The sequence below is a fragment of the Chiloscyllium plagiosum genome, unplaced genomic scaffold, assembly GCF_037043375.1.
Source record: "Chiloscyllium plagiosum isolate Xiang-an unplaced genomic scaffold, Cpla_swu_hap1 HiC_scaffold_12, whole genome shotgun sequence".
NCBI lineage: Eukaryota > Metazoa > Chordata > Chondrichthyes > Orectolobiformes > Hemiscylliidae > Chiloscyllium > Chiloscyllium plagiosum.
The window spans coordinates 68669335-68694130 of NW_028270150.1; the positions used below are offsets into that span (position 1 = coordinate 68669335).

The following is a 24796-nucleotide window of genomic DNA, read 5'->3' on the forward strand; positions in this document are numbered from 1 at the left end:
TGATGAATGCAAGATTAAAACCTGCATCAAGACATTTTTTTCTCTCAGCAATGCTCAAACATAATTTTCTTCATTAGCAAATCATTTTGCTTGATAAATCAGCCATGTTCAGGAATTGAGTAAGATCGTGAGGTGATTTTACCAACTGTCATGTTGATAAGTTGTTCCAAACGTATTTGTATGTTTAATAAATGTGCAGTGCGTTTGCTGTGCAGGCTGCTGGTAAATATAAAAGGTGTTAGATTGACATATCAGACTGCCATATAGCAAGATGTCTTCCCCTAACTCCACTTGGACAAGTTCCCGATTGACATACAGGCTGTTTGTGTGCCTGCATAGCAGAGCACGTCAATATGGCAGTACAGTCAGTTCTTCTATAATGCGATGGTTGCGTTCTTGTGCAACCCCATGTTATATAAAAATTGCACTTTTGAAACAGCATTTAAAGTGTTGGCGTTGTAATCACGTTATAGCTAACATATGGTTTAAAAGTTTGTGCTTCAGTTTGTCCCCAATTCGTCAATCACATTACAACGAATTCATGTTAATAAAACATGTGTTATACCACAACGACCTGTACTGAGGCTCTGGCTGAAGCATGAACACACTCACAGGCATGGCACGTAAAACAGGTAGGCTGTGTGCATGCAGATAGGTACTAAAGAGCAAGAGCTGAGTGAGCAGTCCTGAGATGCAATCTGGTTCAATCTATGGGCTGAATGGCTGCCCCTGCTTGTGGTATCCTTGCTGCAGCCTTTTAATGCAACTCTGAGCTTCGTAAGCATCCTGCAAGTGGATCTGAGAGGGGTTTACAAATGGACAGATGCCAGTATTTGTGGATGAGGGATGTACGTGGTTGATGCCCAAAGATTCTGTTTGGTACTGAGTAACATGTCTGTTTGCAGTCATCAGTGAGCTGAAGTCACCAACTACCCACACTGACCTCCATGCTAAGAATTCTGGATGTCCAACTTTTTCAATGTACATGGTGAGATAGGGAATTGAACATGAATGAGAAGAATTGAGACACTAATAAGACATACAACAACTATAAAATTCCATTTAATTGGATGCTGACCTCTTCCCATTGAGAAACTCTCATGGCATTGGGCAGACGCATAAAAGATGCGCCACAATGGTCCCAATGTTGAAATAGGCCTCAAAGAATTCCTCACATGATTCTATCACACATCCTGCCACTGTCCACGTCTTTGAGGTCACTAAAAGATTCCACCATTTAAATTCATGCATCAAAGACACCCATTTTGCTGCTTGCACTTGGGAAAATTGGGGTATTGCTTTCATTTTATCTTTTAGCCTGAAATGGGCTCCAGGCATGATGTGATCACCCCATCACACCATGGAGGCCTGAAACTGAGGTATGGGCCTTATTGTCATTATGTGGGTGAGCATCTGATACTTGACAGCTCATCAATTTTATAAAGGTAAATTTTGGACTTGGCCTAGAACTAAATCCCAGTAGGTGATTGGAAAAGCAGTGAAGTGAGGCAGCGAGCGAAAAACTGCAGAGTCATGGGAGCATATTATTGTTAAAACTAACCTTTTATTGTGGCCAATTTCTGAATGATTCAGGACAGACTCAGGTCCTGATCTGCTCAGCGGTTCCCACTTTCTGATAGTCCTAAAGTAGTCTGTTGGCTCCTTGTTTCCATTTCAGGGACCTAAGCCAATTTCTACCCAATATTTCAGAGGAACCAGACCCTTCAGAAGTGGAGGCAAAAAAAAACAATAAAATAAGGATTGGTTTCTGTGTGTGCACAAGCGGTTGTATGCCACCTAAATAATAGATGGCTCATTTATCAGTAAATAAAGATTAAAACAGACAGTGCAATAAAATAGCTATTAATATTAATAGTGCCGCATTAAATAGTCCTAAATAGACAACATTTTGCTCATACAGCTGTGATCTATCCCCAGGCCCAAAGTGATGTATCAGACATGGCTGTTTTACTGAACTACATTTGTCATGTAGTTTTATCACAGGATATAGTGAGTGACTGTACCCTACTGTCAGTATTTATATTAGCTTGGTAAAATACCCTTGGATAATGAATGATTATTCTTTCCCTTAATCCTTACAAGACATTTTATACTTGATTGCATCACTCTTCCCTTTAAAAAGGTCGGTTGTTGCCAAGAATGGACGGTACTCTTGATCATAACTGTCCGTGTGAAAGTGACAAACATAAGTCAATTTTTGATCCTAAATTATGATCAAAGAATTTGAGTTTGTATCAAAGATATAATAAACCTGGGAGAGGAGAGTAGCTGTGTGTGTTGGTTGAAGAGCCTCTTAAACTGTGATCTCCGTAATCTAGGAGAACAAGGACAACAAGTGCAAAATAAAACCATCAGCTGCAAACTCCCCTCCATGTCAAATACCATTCTGAGTTAGAGATTTACGCAACCATCACTGGATCAACATGTTGGAACTTACGACCTAACAGGATTGCAACTGTACCTTCTGCACATGGACTGCTGTGGGATGACTAATGTCCAACTTTCATGGCCACAAGTTGAATCATAAAATGTTTGTGTGCTGTGTCAGCACATAATTAAGAAGGCTAATGGAATGGAATCCTTTATGATAAGATGTTATGCTTTATTTGTACAAGGCATTGATTCACCAATGTCTCAAATACTGTGTACAGTTTTGGTCTCCTTATTTATGGAATGATGTAGGTTGGATTGGAAGTGCTTCAGGAGAGGTTGATTAGATTAATTCCTGGAATGAGCAGGTTGTCATATGAGTATAGGTTGGATAAAAAAGCTTATTTCCACTGGATCTTAGGAAAGTGAGAGGTGACTTGATTGTTAAATGTATAAAATCTTGATTTTCTTGACAAAATGGATGCGGAAAGGATGTTTATTCCTGTGGCTCAATCCAGAACTATGGGGCACGTTTAAAAACTAGAGGTCACCCTTTTAGGACAGAAGGGCTATGTTACTTTCACTGTCAGGGGAGGCATTACAACCTTAACAAATTGCTACTGTGCATTGTGTCAATGGTACAGATGGTAGTCGTGGTGTACTAGCAGTTAAGGAAGTCAGTATTTGAGATAGTAGATGTTGTGTCTATCTGTGAGTTACTTTCTATTGAATAGTGACAAATTTCTTCTTGAATGTTGTTAGAGCAGTACTCATGTAGACCAGTGGGAATATGATTGAATGCGTTTCATCTGTCCCATGTAGATGTGAACAGGCAATGGGGAGTAGAAGATGAGTTACTTACCACAAAATATCCAGAATCTGACTGTTCCTGTATAGCCAGGGCATTTATAATTTTAGAAATAAGTGCTATTTTGTCAATAAATCTTAAACTTGAAAGACTTCCCTCATTTAGAAATGTGTAAGGCAGACAAAGCACATGCTTACATTTGTTTTCTCCAATTTGTTTTTCTCCTGGGACAAGTTACTAATCACCACTCTGTATTAAGTATGGCTGACCAGGCATTGCTGCCATTATTACCTGTTGCTAATCAAGTTTTGTTTATTTGGGATATGAGCACACCTTATGGTCATCCGGAGCTTCTGGCTAAGTGACGTGCTATCCACAGTGCCACACGAACCCCTGACCACAATATTTACATGACTAATACAGATAAGTTAAATCTGAGTAAGCTAACAGTGCAATTGCTTCCATAAGTATAATCATCTGGTGTGAGAATATGGTGAAGTGTTCATCTTGTTGTTGGATTCATTTGTCTGAGCATTTTTTTTTCTCTAACTGGTAACATTTCGACAACTGTACATGGCTTAAACACCCAACCTCTGAAGCTGCTCAGTAATCTGGCAGACATCTTCTGCAGAATTAAAATGCTGCTTTGCTGCTTCTAGTCTCAACGTGTTGTGAAGAAAGGGCAGGTTAGAACGTCATGATTAGAATTTTTTTAACATGACTTGAGATTAATTACCTGCATCAGTGATTGGTTTACTGAAAGTTTGAGCAGCTAATCACATAAAGAGGAAATGATGAGAAATGCATTTTAAACCCCTCAATATTTCCAAGATCTGTGATCTGACATTCCAGGTTTTCTTAAATTGCAGTAATTTCTAGCTCCTGGTTGAATGCTGTTTAATTCCGACTTGAACATCTGGCATTTCAGCTGTCCAATCATGATACTCATTTTATGATAATCTGTATGCACCTTTCTCATTTGTATTTCTGCAACATGTCCCAAATTCTGTAAATTATTTAGGTCAAAATTCATCAGCTCATCTGTTGTAAATACAAATTGCTTTATCGTGTGTTAAAGGATGTTTGTATCTTAAGCTCTTTTGGCATTATGTTAGAGTAAGAATTATTCAGGGAGTACAATGATTCATTCTTTTGTACAGCTTTCAAACTATGGAATTTTAATACCTTCAGTTTTCTTTTCATCTTACAATGAGTGGCCTTTTAATATTTAAGAATATCATTACTGCTTTGTAACTTACTGTATCTTTTATCCTGCTCACTTCAATCCTATTGATATTCTGGCCTGTGGACCTGCAAGCTTTCACGTATGTTCCTCAACTAAATATGTTCCATCTTTTGTGATATGTCATACATGCACACACATGTATTGACAGTTTACAAGTTCAGAAAGAGTTCAATAGATTTTTGTCAGGTAAGGATATCAGGAGATATAGAGGTAAGGCGCAGATCAAACATGATTTAATTAAGTAGCAGAGCAGTCTCAAGGGGCTTAATAGATTCCATTATTTCTATTCTCGTAAAAGATCCACAAAAGTGAAGCTTTTTTTTGCTGTTAATTTATGGGGTCTGAGCATTACTGCAAGGCCACCCTTATTACATTTATTGTCACCCTTTGAGAAGCTGGTGGTGAGGTGCTTTCTTGAACTGCTTCAGACTATGTGATGTTGATATATTCACACTGCTGCAATAGAGTTCCAGGCTCTTGAACCAATGACAGTAAAGGAACAGCGATATAGTTCCAAGCCAAAATTGTTTGTGACATTACATTAAATGTGAAAATAGTGAAGGTAACTTCTTTATTCAAATAGGGAGGGAAATAAGATGCAGGAAATTCCAGCATCTGCAGGAAACTACAGGCCAGTTAGCTTAACATTTGTCATAAAACAAGATGTGGGACACTAGTATGTTGTAGCATGACTGAGAAAGGTTCAAGGTAATCAGGCATAGTCAACATGGCTTTGTGAAAGGGAAGTCAAGTTTCACCAATTTATCTGAGTTCTTTGAAGAAGTAACATGTGATCTATTGTATCCAGATTTCCAAAAAGGCAGTTGATAGGATACCACATCAATGGTTATTGCATAAAATAAAAGCTCCTTGAGTCGGGGTCATGAGAGAACATTGGCATAAGTGGATCATTTTTTGGTTGACAAGACATAACAAATTATGTGTCACAGGGTTTGGTGCTGGAGCATCAATTTTTTTTTACAATTCTTATAAATGATTTTGCTGAAGGGACTGAAGGTATGGTTGCAAAATTTGTTAATAACAAAGATACTAAGTTGTGAAGCGGGCATAAGAAGTCAACAAATTGAGAAACGTAGATTAAGTGAGTGGACAAAGGTGTGGCAAATAGAGTGTAATGTGGATGATGTAAAAATGTCCATTTTGGCAGGAATAATCGGAAAACAAAGCAAATTATGTAACTGATGAGAGATTGCTGAGCTCTGAAATGCAGAAGGATCTGGATGTCCTAGTGCATGGATTACAAAATTGTAGGCATAATAAGTAATTAGGAAAAGTAATGAACTGTTATTGTTTATTGAAAGAGGAAATTAATAGAAAAGTCAGGAGTCTATGTCTTATTGTCAAAGCAATGATAAAATCATTTCTGGAGTACTATACACAGAATTAGTCACCTTATTTACAGAAGGATGTAAATGTGTTGCAGGCAGTTCAGGTAATGTTTAGTCGACTAATACCTAGGATAGATGATTTGATTTATGATTAAAGAATCAACAGTCTCAGATTGTATCCATTGGAGTGTAGAAGTATAAGAGACAACTGATTTGAATCTTATTGCATTTCTGAGAACCAAAAGCAGAAATTGCTGGAAAAGCTGAGCAGGTCTGGCGGTATTTGTGGAGAGAAATCAGAGTTAATGTTTCAAGTCGAGTGACCCTTCCTCAGTTCTGAGGAACCTAATATGTTAACCCTGATTTGTCTCCACAGATGCTGCCAGATCTGCTCAACTTTTCCAGCAAATTTCTGTTTTTGTTTCTGATTTGCATCCTCTGCAGTTTTTTAAGTTTTTATTTAGTAGAACATAGAACATAGAAACATACAGCGCAGTACAGGCCCTTTGGCCCTCGATGTTGCGCCGATCCAAGCCCACCTAACCTACACTAGCCCACCATCCTCCATATGCCTATTCAATGCCTGTTTAAATGCCCATAAAGAGGGAGAGTCCACCACTGCTACTGGCAGGGCATTCCACGAACTCACGACTCGCTGAGTAAAGAATCTACCCCTAACATCTGTCCTATACCTACCACCCCTTAATTTAAAGCTATGACCCCTCATAATAGCTGACTCCATACGTGGAAAAAGGTTCTCATGGTCAACCCTATCTAAACCCCAAATCATCTTGTACACCTCTATCAAGTCACCCCTAAACCTTCTTTTCTCCAATGAAAACAGCCCCAAGTGCCTCAGCCTTTCCTCATACGATCTTCCTACCATACCAGGCAACATCCTGGTAAACCTCCTCTGCACCCGTTCCAGTGCCTCCACATCCTTCCTATAGTATGGCGACCAAAACTGCACACAATACTCCAGATGCGGCCGCACCAGAGTCTTATACAACTGCAACATGACCTCAGGGCTCCGGAACTCAATTCCTCTACCAATAAAAGCCAGTACGCCATATGCCTTCTTTACTGCACTATTTACCTGGGTGGCAACTTTCAGAGATCTGTGTACATGGACACCAAGATCCCTCTGCTCATCCACACTACCAAGTATCCGACCATTAGCACAGTACCCCGTCTTTTTGTTACTCTTACAAAACAGACAACTTCGCAACTGGAGGGAGAACAGCAAACACACCGCACCGGGGCGGGCTTGAACCATCAACCTTTCAGTTAGCAGCCGAATGCGCTGACCAATTGCGCCACAGAGACAAGGGAATTCGACAGGGTGCATTTAGAAAGGATGTTTTCTTTGGTGGGCAAATCGAAAACTAGTGTCACTGTTTCAATATAAGGTGTTACCCATTTAAGGCATAAACAATGTTTTTTTTAAATAGAGGATCATGAATTTTGGAAGGCTCTTTCTCAGGGCAATTATTGATAGGCAATAAATACTGCCTAGCCAGCGATGCCCTTGTTCCATGGATGATTAAATAAAACTTTTAAAATTGCAAAGCAGCATTGAGAGACTTTGTGGCCTGCTTCTGCTCCTAATTAATATGTTCACATGTATGTGGCAGAGTGGTGTTCTAAATGGTTGTTATTACAGCTTCAGAGCTGTCTGTCAATACTGTAGTTTTTAACACTTTCTGTGATGACCAACTGTTCAAATTATTTAAAGTTTGCAGCCAGATGCCTGTTCTTCAGACTGTTCAAAATTCCTGCTGACCTGTGACATCAGAAAATTAACAGTTTGCTATAAAAAGCGTGGTTGCCACTGACAGTGACAGAATAGTGAAAAGAATAACATGCCTTGCACAGTAATTACTGACAGAATAGGCACCTGTTTCTCAGATTTAGGCATTTTGTTAAATGTTTAAATGTAGACTTCTGTTGAACTTTGCTGCAGGAAATGCTAATAGAGGCCATGAATCACCAATGTCAGAACTTTATGCGCTCTGCACAGCAGTTAATTTATTATGTTGTCATTGACCAGCTGCCCAATGGATCCATTTATTTGTCAGTAGGGGACCAACATCAATTTTGGCAATTTCAGCTTCATTAAGTTTTAAGGCATGAACTTTGAAGAAGTTGTTGACAGGATATATATGCTACTGGCAAGCATTTGTTACCCCTTCCGCTTGCCATTAAGAAGTTGATAGTGAGCTGCCTACTTGAATTCCTGTGGTATGGGTCCATCCAAGATTTACTAGAAAAGGATCTCTGGAAGTTTGTCTCAGCTGCACTGAAGGAACACTGGCCTGTTCCAAATTAAGATGCTATGTGGCTTTGAGGAGAACTCACAAATGGTGATGTTCCCTTGATTTGAGAAAACAGAAAAGACATCAAGCAACACCTCAAAGGACACATAATGTCCATGAATGCAGAACTTTATTTTGTAATATGAGGTGAATATTTCATTTTGTTCATATTCGATGTTCAATAGATGAGGATTCAATTCTCCTTAATGTGTACACATTGGCTCTTTATTGTTAATTTTTTTTCTGTTTCAAAGCACTCGCTAAATGTTCTGGTATATTGGTTTTCCTCATTAGAACTTATATATGCTGAACTAAACACATCTAAATGTAAAATCAGAATAACCCTGCAATAATTTTGTTTGATTCACCTACCAACCTCTAATGAAAGCATTACAAACTGCACATGGTGCTTCAGACCTGCTGTGGAATATATAGATTGGAGGAATTTCAGAGGCAAAATGACCTGAGGTACTTAGGACATCATTTAGATTATTGCAATTGCCATTAGAAATGGAACAATCCCTTCCACAGCCCCAGGAGATAGTGTGTCGACCAGAAAGAGGGATTGAAGGCCCTTCCTAAAGATCATACAACTAGACATTTCAAAAAATGTAGTTTATATTACATGTTTTGGATGTGAGGTTAATTATTTCACATTGGTAGAAACAGCAACCCAGAATAGAATCCCAAGAGTGTGGTAACAGGCCCTCCGGCCCTACAAGTCCACACTGACCCTCCGAAGAATATCCCACCTAAACCTCTTCCCCTAGCCTCTTACTTCTGCTTTTACCCATGACTAATGCTCCGAGCCTACACATCCCTGGACACTATGGGCAATTAGCACTATTAGCATGACCAATTCACCTAACCTGCACAACTTTGGATTGTGGGAGGAAACTGGAGCACCCAGAGGAAACCCTTGCACACACGGGGAGAATGTGCATACTCCACACAGACAGTCGCCCGAGGCTGTAATCGAAACTAGGACCCTGGCACTGTGAGACAGCAGTGCTAACCACTGAGCCATCGTCCCACCTGAACACAGCCAGGTTTATGTTTAGCCAGAATTAGACACTATCTTGCTGCAGGTTAAGCACAAAAGTGAATGAATCTGATTTAAACACTTTCCTCGAATCATAGAATCCCCACAGTGGGGAAGCAGGCCATTTGGCCCTACATGTCCACACCGACACTCCGAAGAGTAACCCACTCAGACCCATTCCCCGATGACTCTACATTTACCCCTAACAAATCACTGAACACTATGGCCAATTTAGCATGGCAAATTCACATAACCTGCACATCTTTTAATTGTGGGAGGAAAGATGAAACCCACGCAGGCACAGGGGGAATGTGCACAATCCACACAGACAGTCGCCTGAGATTGGAATCGAACCGGGGTCCCTGACACTGTGAGACAGCAGTGCTCACCACTGAGCCACCGTGCTGCCCTAATGATAAATTTTATCCAGAGGCCTGGGTGAGGGAGCTGCTTGTCAGGTGAAACTCATGGGACGAGTACACAGGGACAAAATAATCCAGAAAAAAGTGGGGTTTTTTTTGCTAATTATGTGTGGTGATCAGGTGTGTTTTTCCAGGTCCTACAAACAATGTAAAGACTTTCACTGACTTAGGTTCCCTAATAGTGACTGTTACTTCCCTTCAGTTTAGGTGGGAGATCAGCAGGGCTTATGAGGGTAAGGCTTGAGAAATAGAAAATGCCTTGAGTCAGGCTAACTTACCATTAGCCTGAACACACCCCTGAGTCTCTCTCACCCCCTGCACCTTCTTTGAGTTAATAATTTCCATCTTAATTCAACAAATTTAAAAAAGCAGGTCTACTGAGTTAGAAATATTACCTACTACCTGGATGCAGCTAAAGACAGAAAATCTTCAGCTCGTAGTTTAGATTTCTAGTGGACCTCCAGAGTTGTGTGTCCTTTTATTCTCTCCAAAAACCAGCACAGGTAACAAATCCATTTGTTCTCTTTCAGAAGAAGGAATGCTTTGTCGAGCTAGATTTTAATGAATACGTACATGAGCATTTGAGATAAACTTTTCATATGTCGGCATTCTACTAGGAACTTTGATTCTTAAAGGCTTCACATTTAACATTTTTAAGTGTTCAGTTTTGTAAGATTGTCAGAAAATTGATTTATTTCAAGTTCTTTTGGAGATAGGGATAGGAAAAAGATCTCTTTGCGTATTAACAGTTTGTTTAAACAAAAAAGCAAGGCATTTCTTGGTTTCATCTAATTGCTTGGACTTAATGCTGGCAAGACGCATGACTGTGTTGATGACTAGGAGGTGGCTCATCTTGCTTGGAGATTACTTGGTTTTCAGTTTGGGGCCTTTGTTCTGGATCATATATGAAACCAAATTTGTTTTTTTGAAGGTTGTCTGGAAGACTGATCATTACTGTGGTTCTGAGCATGTTTTGTCTACCAAAGACAAACTATATATATCTATAGTGTCTGTCTATGGGTGCTAGAACACCAGGACAACAGCTATCTGAATATTCCACACCTAATCGCTTTTTTGTTTCTTGTCAGAAATAACCACTATGGAAGTTGTGTAAAATTCAGTTCCACAGGCACAGAATTGCTGCAGGTATCTCTTTGAAGTAGTAACAGCTCTAGGTCAGTACATTTTTAAATGCAGTAGGCCCCTTTTCCAAAGAAATTCTTATTAGGCAAGAAGTTGATGAAGCCTCAGCAAATTTTCAGTCAGTCCTAGTTGACTTCAATTCCCCTTTTTGTTCCAGTTGAATTGAATGTGCTCGATTCAAATAGGAGCCCCAGTGGTAAATCCTATTGGTGCATTTCACTGAAGAGTTACGTAGTGTCGCCAATTCAAGTGACAGAGCAGTATTGAGAGATGAGCTTGTTCAAATTCTCGATGGTTTACTCCTTGATTTGGTACATTCAGCACAACAAGGACTGAACTTCTAACATGTGAAACAGTATTTTGAAAAAGCATCATACCTGACTTGACACATTAACTCTGTTTCCCTCTACACAGATGCTGCCAGGTTTACCGAGTTTCTCCAGCACTCAGTGTTTGTTTCAGATTTCCAGCATCTGCAGGATCTTGCTTTAAACCACTGTCTGAGGCAGTCCAATCACAAAACACAACATTTGAAGGGTGCGTCAAAGCCATGCCAAGGCTTGGTCGAAGCATGATAGCGTGTTACACCCATTGATATCTATCGCCCCTAATGTGAAGCCTACCAGAGAAGGGGAAAATGTAGGAACCACTATTTTGACCTGCATTATGATGCAAGGAAGCATCCCCAGTGAGAAGATGTCCACTGGGAGGTATCCAATGACTTCACTGCGGCAAACTTGACCACCTTCAGGTATTCACTCCACAACAACTGGGAATCAGCAAATTGATCAAGAAAAAGAAGAACATATGGAACTTCCACAATTTCTTGGTCAAATGGACTTTGTTGGTCTGCAGTAGAAGATTGGCGTGGTGCTTGAAAAGCACGGCAGGTCAGGCAGCAACCGAGGAGCAGGAAAATCGATGTTTTGGGCAAAAGCCCTTCATCATGATTCATTATTCCTGATGAAGGGCTTTCGCCCAAAATGTCGATTTTCCTGCTCCTCAGATGCTGCCTGACCTGCTGTTCTTTTCCAGCACTGCCCTAATCTTGACTCTTAATCTCCAACAGTACCCACGTTCACCCTGCAGTAGAAGATGATGACTGGTTGAAGATTCTAGGACCAGAGGCAAAGTCTAAGAATTAGGGCCAGGCTATTCAAGAGTGATGTTAGAGTGATGAAGGTTTGGAACTCTCTTCCTCAAACAGGTGTCATTTACCTGTTAAATTTAAATCTGTGATAGACAATTTTTAATTTAGTAAGGATAGCAAGAGATATTGGCCAAGGCAGGCACGTGAAGATAAGGCACAAATCGGTCATGATTGTAATGAATGATGGAGCAGGCTCAAGAGGGCAAATAGCCTACTCTTGTTTCTATGTTCTGGATCAGGATTATTGGTCAGTGACTTCAAAGTTAAAAATATTGATACTAACTTTTCCTTGATTCAAAACAAACTTTTCATTTTCTGTCTGATAATTTAGCACCACTCTATGCTTTGGACCAGAAGAAGTCACATCCAGGTCTCAAAGCCACATCCTTCCATTTGAAGGTGGTTTTGAAACAACAATTATCTATCATAGTGGACATTATAGAGCCTATTCACATCTTTCAGAATCAGAATAAATTCCAGTTAAATTGGTAAACATGCATCTAACTATGTCTTCTACACCAAGTACCAGATGGTCCGGCCCAGGTAAAAGACATTCAGTGTCAAGATGTGGTTACATTCCATTTTGTAAAGAATGAATAGATGTAATTATTGTTTAGAAAAGCTTAGTATAGTATATTATAGTGTAATGTATAGTGCTTTACAATAGGTTAATATTTGAATAGATTAGTAGATACAATGTTTTTGGATTGAATGGATTGGAATGTCACATTACGTCACATCACGTGTACCGAGGCATAGTGTAAAACTTTGACTTGCAAGAAATACAGACACATCATACAGTTAAAGAATAGGTAAACAACGGCAAAACTAAAACACAGGTACAGGCAAATGCTAAGAGTTTGTGAGACCATTCAGAATTCTAACAACAATAGGGTAGAAACTGTTTTGAAACCGACTGGATCGTGTGTTCAAGCTTCTGTACCTTCTCCCTGATGGTAGAGCTTGTAGAAAAGCATTGCCAGGGTGGAAATGATCTTTGAGAATGCTGGCAGCCTTTCCTTGACAATGAGCCTGGTAGATGGATTATAGAGATGGGAGGTTGGCCTTTGTGATTGTCCGGGCCAAGTTTACACAAAGTTGGCAAGGGTATTCACCATCATACTAAATTTCCTCAACTGTCTGAGGAAGAAGAGACGTTGTTGTGCCTTTGTAACCAGTGCATCCACATGACGAGTCCAAGAAGGCTTGTTGTGGATGACCATTCCCAGGAGCCTGACACTCTCCACTTGTTCCACCTCTGTGCTGGTAATGTGTAGGGAGGCATGAGTAACATCCCGCCGAAAGTCAATAATGAGTTCCTTGGTTTTGCTGGCATTGAGAGCTGGGTTGTTCTCAGTGCACCATTTTTCCAGGTCTTCCACTGCCCGTCTGTAGTCTGTTCTGTCGCCATCTGAGATTCGACCGACTATGGTGGTGTCATCAGCAAACTTGTAAATGGCATTAGTCTGGTATTTGGTGACACAGTCATGGGTTTACAATGAGTACAGCAGGAGGCTTATGCACCCCTGCAGTGCTCCAGTATTGAGTGTTAGTGAGGATGAAATATTGTCCCCAGTCTTCACTGATTGTGGCCTGTGGGAGAGGAGGGGGGAGGTGGGGGGTGAGGGTTAGTCTGAGATCACTAAGTTGAGTAATCAATCTGGAGGGGATAATAATGTTGAAGGCTGAACTATAGTGAATGAGTAGGATTCTTACATAGCTGTTCTTGGTGTCAAGATGTTCTAGGGAGGAGTGAAGGGCAAGTGATATGGCATCTGACGTAGATCTGTTTGTCCGATAGGCAAATTGGAGTGGGTCAAGAGTAGTGGGGAGGCTAGAGTTGAATAATGTCATGACCACCTTTCAAAGCACTTCATGACCACCTAAAATTGGGCCAATATGCAATTGATTTCGAAAATGCAATTGATAAAGTACTACACATAATGCTTGTAGGATTGAGCAAAAAGTCCCATCATCTAAAATACTGTACCAAAGGCCTGGACTTCTCAAAGCTCTTAAAAGTAAACGGGACAGCACGGCTGAGCTCCAGGAAGCATACGCAAACACAGATAGTTGCCTGGAATTCCAATTTACACCTCATTAAAAATCACACAACACCAGGTTTTGTCCAACAGGTTTATTGAGAAGCACTAGCTTTCGGAGTGCTGCTCCTTCATCAGGTGGTTGTGGCATCCAACACCGGCACCTCCAAATCACAATTTACACCTCCACTGCAAGAGACCAATTAAGCAAACCTAACACTCTGGACTGAAACTAACTTTTACACTTTGGGCTTCACAGCCCAGCCAGTGTGGGGCCTGCACACCTACCGAACATTTAACTTAAATAAAGATCCATTTATGCATACTATTAACTAACAGGAAGCTAATTGACTTCAGAGAGAGCACCGGTAACACAACGGCAAGTACAGATTGGCACAAAGATAAGAAGCCCACAATCAATATAACTGCAGGCCCCAAACTAATCTGAGGCAACTGTTGCCACAGCTATCTCCAGAAGTGGGAGCCCAAGCAGCTATTCCCCGGCAGTGATCCCCAAAGCCATCCACCAGGAGGCATTCTATCAGCGATCCCCAGAAGAAGAATTCCAACAGCCAGTTCCAGCGACTATTTTCAAGAGCTATCTCCAGAAAAGGCATCCCGACAGCAATCTGAAAACTACCGATACAGGCCTGTACTGAGCCAGGGGAACCAATGGCGACTGACCATGACCAACACACTTAAGAACCGACAATGTCTGAAAACGACCAACCTGACAACACCACAAAGTCTCAGACACATCCTGAGGTGAAACCCATCCATAATACCACCAGAAAGTAAGGAAAACCAAGTACTCACCCGGTAGGTCCAATACGTGTCCTACTGCATCAGTGGACCCAACCTGGATTGAAGGCCTATACAGTCCAAAGTCAAGACACTGGGTACGGCCAATGGGAACTGCCAGCTGCACTTCAAAATTGTGTTTTCTGCAGTGGTGAGCTTAAACTCCCAAGACCCCAAAGTTTCCGGTTTAGCTAACAGGGAAGGGAAGAGGGGTGGTGATAGTGTATGGGACCCCAATGGTCGGAAGCCTATTAGTTTCTGTGATTAAAACTGTTGTTTTAGATTCAAACACCGCTTAGTCTGTGTTTAATTTAATAGTGTAATTCTTTACTGTCCTCTGTATAATTGATAATGTTAATTTCCCTGTTTGGTGCTTTTGCCTGTATTTCTTGTATTATACTTACCTTTTTGTATTTAAATAAATGCAGGAATTCTTTTTCCCTGAAACACCTGTCTAATACCTTCTTCCTTTCACATTCCCTAAAAAGGTCCAGTGTCAGAACAAGGGAACTGGGGGTGGTTCGAACCACCAAAAATCAGCAAATTACTGAGTGCAAACCAGAATGCTGCAGACAACTTAATAATGTAAGAGCTCATGGAGCTGAGGGTAGTATGTTAGAATGGATAAAGGACAGGCTAACTTAACACATGACACAGAGTTGGGATAAGGGAGGCAACCTGTAATTGGTGGATTAGTGCTGAGACGACAGTTGGCAGCAAGTAGCCCTACAAAATCTGGAGTCATTCACAATGAGGGCAATACCCTCTTCTGCTTAGAATCAGATCTGGCACATAAGGAAGAAGGTTGTGTTTGTTGCAGATCAGTCATCTCAGCATATCTCTGCAGGAGTTCCTCAGGATAGCATCCTGGAACCAATCATCTGCAGCTAGTTTATGAATGACCTTCCCTCCATCATAAGATCAGAAGCCAGGCTATTCACTCACAATTGCACAATGTTCAGCACCATTCACGATGATTCAGATACTGAAGCAGTCTATGTACAAATGCAGCAAAACTTGGACAATATTCAGAATTGGCCTGACAAGTAGTAAGAAATATGCATCCTATACAATGGCCATCTTCAGTAAGAGACAATCTAACCACTGCCCTTGACATTTAATGGAGTTAGCTTTATTGAATCCTCCACTATCGACATTCTAGGAGTTATCATTGATAGAGTTGCAATTATTGTCTGATTATGTTTCTGGGAAACACCTTGGAATATTTTCCTATCTTATGGTGTTATGTAAATGTAAGTTATTGATGTTGTTGTTCACCAAATTAATAACACTGGCTGAATGTTGTGACTTTTCAGAAAGGAGTAGGTAGTCATTAAAATAATTGAGTCTTATGGCTGAAATGCATGCAGTGTTTCCAGATATCTCACTTTAACTTCAGTGGGAATCCTACAGTAACTGTGTGGGCAGCTGATGAGACCAACTCAGAAGAATTTCTGGCAACTTTCCACTGGAGTTACAATAGGAAATTGGGAGAAGTAGCGTAGCATTTCTTTTATGATTTGTTTGCAGACTTTCCTTAAAAGAAGACAATTGCTCTCAGTGTATTGACAATAAATGACCTCACTGTTAGTATTGTGGGAGATATGGATTGAGGACTCAGCTCAGCCAGATCATTTGATGAACTCCCTAAAACACCAGAGTGGGCTATTTTACCTCTTTATTCAATCCATACAGTAGGTTGGATTTTGTGTAAAATTAATATGTTCTTGTCGATAAAACTAGCTGAACTATCTTGGCCATGAATATTTTCTCACGAGAAGAAAAAAACCTATCAAACTTTTCTTGCCTGTTGTTTCCAATTGTTTGTCAGTAGGAGAATGCATAAGCAATATGTGAGACATATTTGTGGTATATGCTTCCATTTTATCAATGAAAAAGTGGCAGCTGTTATTGAATGATTACATTAGTCAATTTGATTTTGTTTTTATTTGAGAGCTCTACATACAGTGTTGTGGATTTGATGTCTTGCAGTATTGCATGAGGATTAATTTTGTATTTGCTGCAATTTTATGTGCCGATTCTAAAAGTTGTGGTTATCAAGTTTCTTCAGAGTGATATCTTTGTATTGGTAGGCAAGGACACAAAGAGTGCAATACTAGTTCACCTTTTCAGCACAGCATCTCATTCATGGATCTGCAGAAATTATTTTCTGTACATTGTAATGAATGAATATTTTATCTCAAGTAAAATTACAAAGGCAGGTTAAGCCATTAAATCAGCTTGCTCAGAACATGTTTTTTTTTAAAATGTGGAGTTTTGGGCAAACTGATTTTCTGTGTCAAGTTAACACTCAGTTTAGCACATTTAGTCTGGAGTAATTAATGGACTTCACAGATCCAGCTGAAGCTTGTTAAAACAGGATCAATTGAGAATTGCCCTAGTGCAATAAGTGTAAGGTCAAAGCTTCTAATGAAGCATTTGCTGCTCACACTGATTGGAATAGAACTTTCTGGAAGTGCATGTGCGATGACTCATTTACTAACACTGAAAAATACTGAAATCTTTCCAAATGCTATTTCAGATCTCATTATTGATAAGAAAAGATGTTGTTTATGGGAAATCCAATAATTCTCTGTTGGTTCACCACTGATTGGACATTGCTTTGGTCATATGAGAATTGATACAGACATTTTATTGTCTTCTTAGTTCTTTTTCATTTGTCACGAAAGGTCTGTTTCCATGCTGTACATCTCTATGACTCTATGACCACAAAATCCTGATGTACATTTTAAACTTGTAATTCCAAATGTGTTTTTAAAGAGGGTTGTTGGAGCCATAAATGACTCCAGATTGTAAGTGTCTGTTTGGAATGGGAAAAGGAGAGAGAGAATGTCTCACAGGAGGTGAAGGAAAATTCAAACGGCAGCTCTTCATAGTAGGGGAGAGCGACAAGAGGCAAGTCAAAACTGACTGGGCTATGATCTCTTGGAAATACAAAGGGACTGATCACCCCAGACTCAACAAGAAGTCAACTCCCCCCTGTGAATTATATCCCAAACTGCAAACACAATTTCTGTTTATTCCCTTTGAAGAACTGTTGTGGAAATTAAATTAACTCAACTCAACTCAACTGCTGGCAAGAGCAAAGAAAGAATTTTATTTAAAAACTGCATGCAGAGCTGGAACACTTGGCAAAAATGCCTCGTGTAAGGGCAATGAGCATAATTCACATACTTTTCTTATACCATTCTTATCACACTCTCAAGGTCAAGGACTGGGAAGACTCGAGTTGTTATTTTCTCATCAACTTGCCGTGGACATAACTGTCCTTATGTTTTCCCTTAGCTTTTCGCTGAATTTGACTGTCACAAGGTCAGGTTGAATGTTTACAAAATTAAACAAAAACAAGCTGGCTCCTTGACTGCAGAACTCAGCAAATGTTCGCAAGGCTCCAGCATTGTATTAAATTTAGAAAAGGATTCCCTTTCAGATTTTACAATAAATGTTAAATTTGTTAATTTTTCATTACAAGAACATTCCTAAACAGAGGTTAAAAAGCCAATTTCAACTTTACTAGAGTGTGCTAGTGGGGCTAAACATTCTCACATGCACTAGCCTGGAATTGAAAGTGAAGGTTACAGTTGAAGAATTATCCCCCAGTAACCCCTGTGTTTCAGGTGACTGGAGTGATGGAGGTTAGCTAACGAGCAGTCAGACTAAAACAAACAGCCACCCAAAGGACTCTGGAATTCAAGTAAGGTTGAAAGGAATCAGAACTGCAGCACCTCAACCAATCTGCAAAACTAAGGATCATGTAACCAGTTTTTAACTACTGACATCAGAGCTATCAGTAATCTCCACTGCCATTAGCCACAATGCTCAATTACCTGTTCTTCATAAATAATTCCAAAACTGAATCTGTATTTTTTTTCCCTAGAGTGTATGTGGGGTTTTACTATTTTTTTCTCAAGTTTAGTAAACTCACTCTAGTTCTCACATTTTGTAATTAATAAATTCATTCTAGTTCAACTCAGGAAAACTTAGTTAAATCTACACCTTTTAAAACAGAAGTTCACTTATATATTAACGATCGAGATGAACAAACTGAGGACATTCTGGCTAAGTTTGCAGATGTTACGGGCAGAAGATAGGTGGAGGGACAGGTAGCATTGAGAGGCAGGGAAGCTGCAGAAGGATTTGGACAGGTTAGGAGAGTGGGCAAAGAAGTAGCAGATGGTGTACAATGAGGGAAAGTGTGAGGTCATGCACCTTGGTGGGAAGAATACAGACATGGACTATTTTGTAAATGGGGAGAAAATTCAGAAGTCTGATGTAGAAAGAGATTTGAGAGTTCTACTCCAGGATTCTGTCAAGGTAAACTTACAGGTGAGTCAGTAGTTAAGAAGGCAAATGCAATGTTGGCCTTTATATTGAGAAGATTTGAATATAAAAACAGGGATGTATTTCTGAGGCTCTGTAAGGTTCTGGTCAGGCCAGATTTGGAGTATTGTGTGCAGTTTTGGGCCCTATATCTCAGGAAGGATGGACTGGCTTTGGAACATTTTCAGAGGAGGTCCACTAGAATGATCCCAGGAATGAAAAGCTTAACATATGAGGAATGTTTGAGGACTCTGGGTTTATACTCAATGGAGTTTAGAAGGATGAGGGGGGGGGGGATCCAATAGGAACTTACAGAATACTGAATGGCCAGGACAAAGTAGATGTTGGGAAGATGTTTCTATTGGTAGGGGAGACTAGGACCCAAGGGCACAGTCTTAGAGTAAAGCAAAGACCCTTTAGAATGGAGATAAGGAGAGTAGTGACTGTATGAAATTCACTGCCACAGAAGGCTGTGGAGGCCAGGTCATTGAGTATATTTAAGACTGAGATAGATAGGTTCTTGAGTATCAAACGAATCAAAGGTTACTGGGAGGAAGCTGGAAAATGGGGTTGAGAAACCTATCAGCCATGATTGAATGGCGGAGCAGACTCGAGGGGGCTGAATGGCCTAATTTCTGCTCTAATGTCTTATGGTCTGACGGTCTTATCTGGGAGAAAGGTGACCACAATGCAAGTGATCTGTTTTTAAATGAACCTTGCTGAGACCAAAAAGGTGAGTGTATAAAGACATGAGCCAGTTCATCCCTCCTCACTCAGGAGCTTAGTGTTTTGGGGTTTCTTTTCTGGTGCCAAAACAAATCGGGAACTGGGTCTGAATTTAACAATCTTGGAAACTGTTTGTGTTGGGTTCATCACATAGACTTGAGTAAAAAGCTTAGAAACTAGGAATTAGAATTAGAAGCTTCAGCAGTATGCTCACACGTTTTGCTCAAGTTATATGTTCACCATATTTGTAGCATCTGGGTTACATGACAAAATGATTTAAATAAATTAATTAAAATATAGAAATGTGGGTCTTATGCTTGAAGACAGCCCTTCCTGATATTGAGCTGGGCTCGCACTTGACTCACTACATGATTAGCCTCTACAGCATTTTGTGGTGCTAAGGACCATACAGCAACACTTATTTAAAAGACTACTCCACTACCTACTGTTATTTATTGATTTGTTTTTGAGGTTGATGGTTAACAGATTGGTGATTTATTTTGTCTGTTTTTGACCCTGGAGTGTTAAATTGACTAGTGTTCAGATGATTCTAATGGTATTGTATGTTTTGTGGCTGGGGAACAAAAAGGAGATAGCTGCTAAGAAGGACAAGCACTTGAACAGCTGGAACAAGAGAAAAGAAGAGAGCACTGTGGAGGAGACCATATCCACAGTGGGTCTTCAAAAGAGTATTTCACCAACTTAACCTTCTCCAAGGAGTATTGCTTTAGGCACTTCTGTTTTACAAAGCAAGCTGAAACACAACTGTTTGAATAGTCAAGGAAGCCCTTCTTGTTGCTAAGATTTTAAAAAGATGTTTTTAATTAGTTTTATTTGCATATCACACAAGCATGTGTTAGAAGTGTTTGGGAATGATGGAAATTAAGAACCTGATAAAGACAGATATCAGGCATTGTGTCATTGATTTTTGCTTTGAGTCTCTATGTTATCCAACATGTACACATTTTCCATCGTGAATTGTATTATTCTGCAGATTCCACCCACTGCGCCCCCACTGAATCCTCTCAGTGACAATTCCATGTTAATGGGAGAGGGAGAAAGACTACATGTGACTGCAGACCCATAGAAATGTAGTTGACTCTTAACTGCCCTCTTCACAATTAGAAATGGCAATTAAAGACTAGCCTGGCCCACAATGTTCACATCCTGGAAATGAAAAAGATATCTTAGTGTCTTTCACAATCTCAAGATATTCCAAAGTACTTTATAGCTAATTATACCATTTTGAAGAGTAGTCACTATCATATTACAGAAGAAAAATTCCTGTATAACTGTAATTTTTGAAATTTGAGATTAGGAACAGTATTCAAATGCCTGATGCTGCTATCAAATTTTGTAAAATCTGTGCTGTGGAATCCATGTTAATTACACTGAGTGTTGAATCACAAGACACCAGGCTATAGTCCAACACGTTTATTTAGATTAGATTAGATTAGATTACTTACAGTGTGGAAACAGGCCCTTCGGCCCAACAAGTCCACACCGACCCGCCGAAGCGCAACCCACCCATACCCCTACATTTACCCCTTTAACCTAACACTACGGGCAATTTAACATGGCCAATTCACCTGACCCACACATTTTTGGATTGTGGGAGGTGGATTTTGGAAACCCACGCAGACACCATTTAGAAGTACGAGCTTTTGGGGCGTTGTTCCTTCACCAGGTAGCCGTCAAGCAGGATCATAAGACACAGAATTTATAGCAAAAGGTCTTTGTGTTATGCAACTGAAACGATATATTGGACAAACTTGGATTGCTGTTGCATTTTTCATCTTTTAGGATGGGTTGCAGGTTTTGGTTCTTTAATACTTAAATCCCAGAACTTCTTTCCAGTCACGTACTTGAGATAGCTTAAGGTTTTATAAAAAATAGGTGGCATCTCAGCTCAGACAATGCATTAAAGATGTGAAGTTGGGTGTCTGTCTCCCAATCTTGAACCAGACTGGTTATATTTCCAAAGTAGGAATATATAAAATATTACATAACCTAGTGTTGTGTGATTTTTAACTTTGTCCATCCCAGTCCAACACCGGCACCTCCACATCACTAAGTGAAGGCATCCTTTGCACTGGAGGTACGACAGAAACAAATCTAGACCTCGTTTTGAAAGTCACATGCTTCATTTCTGACTGTGGATCTTTTAAAGATGCCGAGGTTAGGCAGTTATCAACACTTGGGGAATAACCTAGAAGTATTGTACCTGCACATTCTTTGTTTTTGTTTGACAGGCTGTACTTGCTTTGAAGAACTATGTGTAGAGTCCTTTAGCACAGGAAAGCTGTTGTGCCACAGCTAATCCTGCAAGTTAACCAATTGGACAAAATAAATGTACACATAGCAAGAGGCAGTAGCTTGTACTTCCATTCTGATAAGAGTGAGTAAGTATCTTAGACAAAAAAAAAGATACTTTTCAATAAGAGGCTTTCTGAAGCTCCAAATCATCAGGGATTCCTCATTTACCTCAAATTTCTAGTGCCAGAGCTAGGGCTGCCACAAGTTTGGTAAATGTAGCATTAAACACAAATAAACTTGAACATTTGGGAACTAATGAGGTTTGAATGTGATTGCTGAATATGCCTTCATAAAACCAAATTAAGCCATCTATAATAATGAAGATGCTGCTCCTGCACCAATATATTCCTCTGGATGTGAAAGTCATTAGACATGTCAAAAGAAAAACGATAGTACTGATTTTAAATGCATTTCGGTAGAAAAACGTATCACACATTTCTTGGCCATATTAAAGGCAGAACATAAACAGAAGTTCCTTCTGGTGTAGCAATTACTCTGGGTTCCAACCAATGCAGAAAATCATGTTGAATGTATTAAATGCTCAAAATACTCCTAATACCTCTTTCTGTCATTCTGTTTCTGTTCAACAGGCATCTTTGCAAATCTGACCTGCAGAGCCTTTTTTGGTTATGGTGGAGAGGTCAGCCCTATAATTTATTGGATGAAGGGAGAGAAGTTTATTGAAGACCTTGATGATAACCATGCCAGAGAAAGTGACATAAGGTAATTTGAGCTTTCATCATGTCTCCTGTAACTAAATGCTAACATATTGGTTAATATTGAGTCCATAGAATCCTTACAGTGTACAAGCAGGCCATTTGGCCCATCAAGTCCACAACAACCCTCCAAAAAGCATTCTTCCCAAATCCACTACATTATCCCTGAGCTCTGTACTTACCATGGCTAACCCACCTAAACTACACATCCATGGGCACTATGAGCAATTTACCATAGCCAATCCACCTAACCTGCACATGTTTGGATTGTGGGAGGAAACCGGAGCAACCGATGGAAATCTACGCAGACACGTGAAGAACGTGCAAACTCCACACAGACAGTCACCCAAGGGTGGAATTGAACCCGGGCCCTGGCACTGTGAGGCAGCAGTGCTAATCCTCATAGCAGGCCAATAGTCCACTCAGATATCAAATTATGGCATTCACCTGGGGTTATTGATAAAGTTGGTATTTATTTCCCCTCCAAAATTAGCCTGTTTAAGTCAGCCACAATGAGACTCAGGTCCTGTATGGGTCAGACAGGAAATGACAGCAGGATTCCTTCCCTTAAGGATACTTGTGAACTAGTTCGGTTTCTTGTGATAGTCCGACCGTTAGTGTTATTTTTGCTGACTGTAGCTTTTTTAACATTTGCCGAATGTTTTGCCACAGAATTAAAATCTCCAATCTGATATTGTGAGATTTGAGTTCGCTATTCTTGGGCTATTAGCCCAGACTGATGAATCGCTGGTCCAACAACACAGTCACTGTGGCACGACATGCAAGTACTATTGCAATGTTTGAACGCATGAACGAGTCACTACCTCATAAAAGAGAATGAGTTCCAATTTATGACCTGCAGTTATACCATTAGTGCTCTGTGGATGAAAATGCAAACACATGTTATAAGCATTATCCTTTTCCTATCATGAATGTAACAACAAGTTATGGCTGATTAAATTTTGGGAAGTAAAGCTGCACAGATCCATCCCAAACTTTTTTCTTTATTTTTCCACATGAAAATGGACTTTAGCTTTGAAAGTAAGGGCTATAAATTCAATGAGAATTATTATTGTTTTTCATTTTTTTAAATCTGATTTTTGTACCCACAGTTTAAGATGAATAATTAATTTTGATGACTTTGTTCCCTGAAAAAGAACTTTTTCATTCAAGTTTTCATCTGTCAGAAAAGTTCTTTCACGAAGAGGTGCTTGTTATTTCTCCAAATGAATATTCTTAAATGTTGGGGGAAATTGTATGAGATTCGGGTGAGTAGGGCAAGCAGCAAAGAGGACTAGCATTGCCAGCGTGAGATAATGACAGTTTGCACTCCTGATCCTTTATGCTTCCAGTCACCATTCCCCCTAAAATAGATGAGAAGTGTCACCTGAATGCCAGCTGGGAGCAGGTTTGGGCAACAGTAGGTGCCACAAAGGGAGGGCTTGCACTTAAGTCACAGTGTTTCATGGAAAAAAAGGAGGCTCCACAATCAAAGTTAAAATCTTAGGCTGAAATAGCCTTTTCTATTTCTGGTCTTCTCACTATTTTTATTTGGCAGGGAAGTCCTAGCAGTTGTCCCATTCAGACCAGGTTAAAATTGCAGCTGGGGACAAATGATGGCATTTGACTAGGATTTGTGAATTTAACATCAGGTGTATGCCTCTTCTACCTTCTCAGAAAAAAACATCTTCCGTTTAGGATTAGTGGGAATCCAGCAATTACACATCATGGTTGATGCCATTCCATGTCTGTTAAAATACAGAAGGATTGTCTAATACTCATGACAATTGACCTCTCTTTTAAATGAATCCATTGCAGGTCTTTCCTTTGCTCAATAAACCTCCAATCATCAAACATCCTACCAATTTGATAGCACTTACTGCAATATGAAAATGCATCTTTGCAACTGTGAGACAAGAGGTTGACCATGGATACAAAACTGTTGGACTTGATCAAGCCAAGTCGAAGCAAAAGCAGAAATTGCTGGA

General features: G+C 40.0%; 1 protein-coding gene across 5 annotated transcripts in view; it reads left to right on the forward strand.

Moving 5' to 3' along the window:
• il1rapl1b (interleukin 1 receptor accessory protein-like 1b) overlaps nt 1-24796 on the forward strand; it is a 1405689-nt gene that overhangs the window by 1313819 nt on the left and 67074 nt on the right. For all 5 annotated transcript variants that reach the window (XM_043700749.2, XM_087992884.1, XM_087992883.1 and 2 more), the window contains one exon: nt 22683-22815. In XM_043700749.2, the coding sequence (XP_043556684.1) occupies nt 22683-22815 (133 nt within the window). The remainder of the gene's footprint in view (nt 1-22682; nt 22816-24796) is intronic.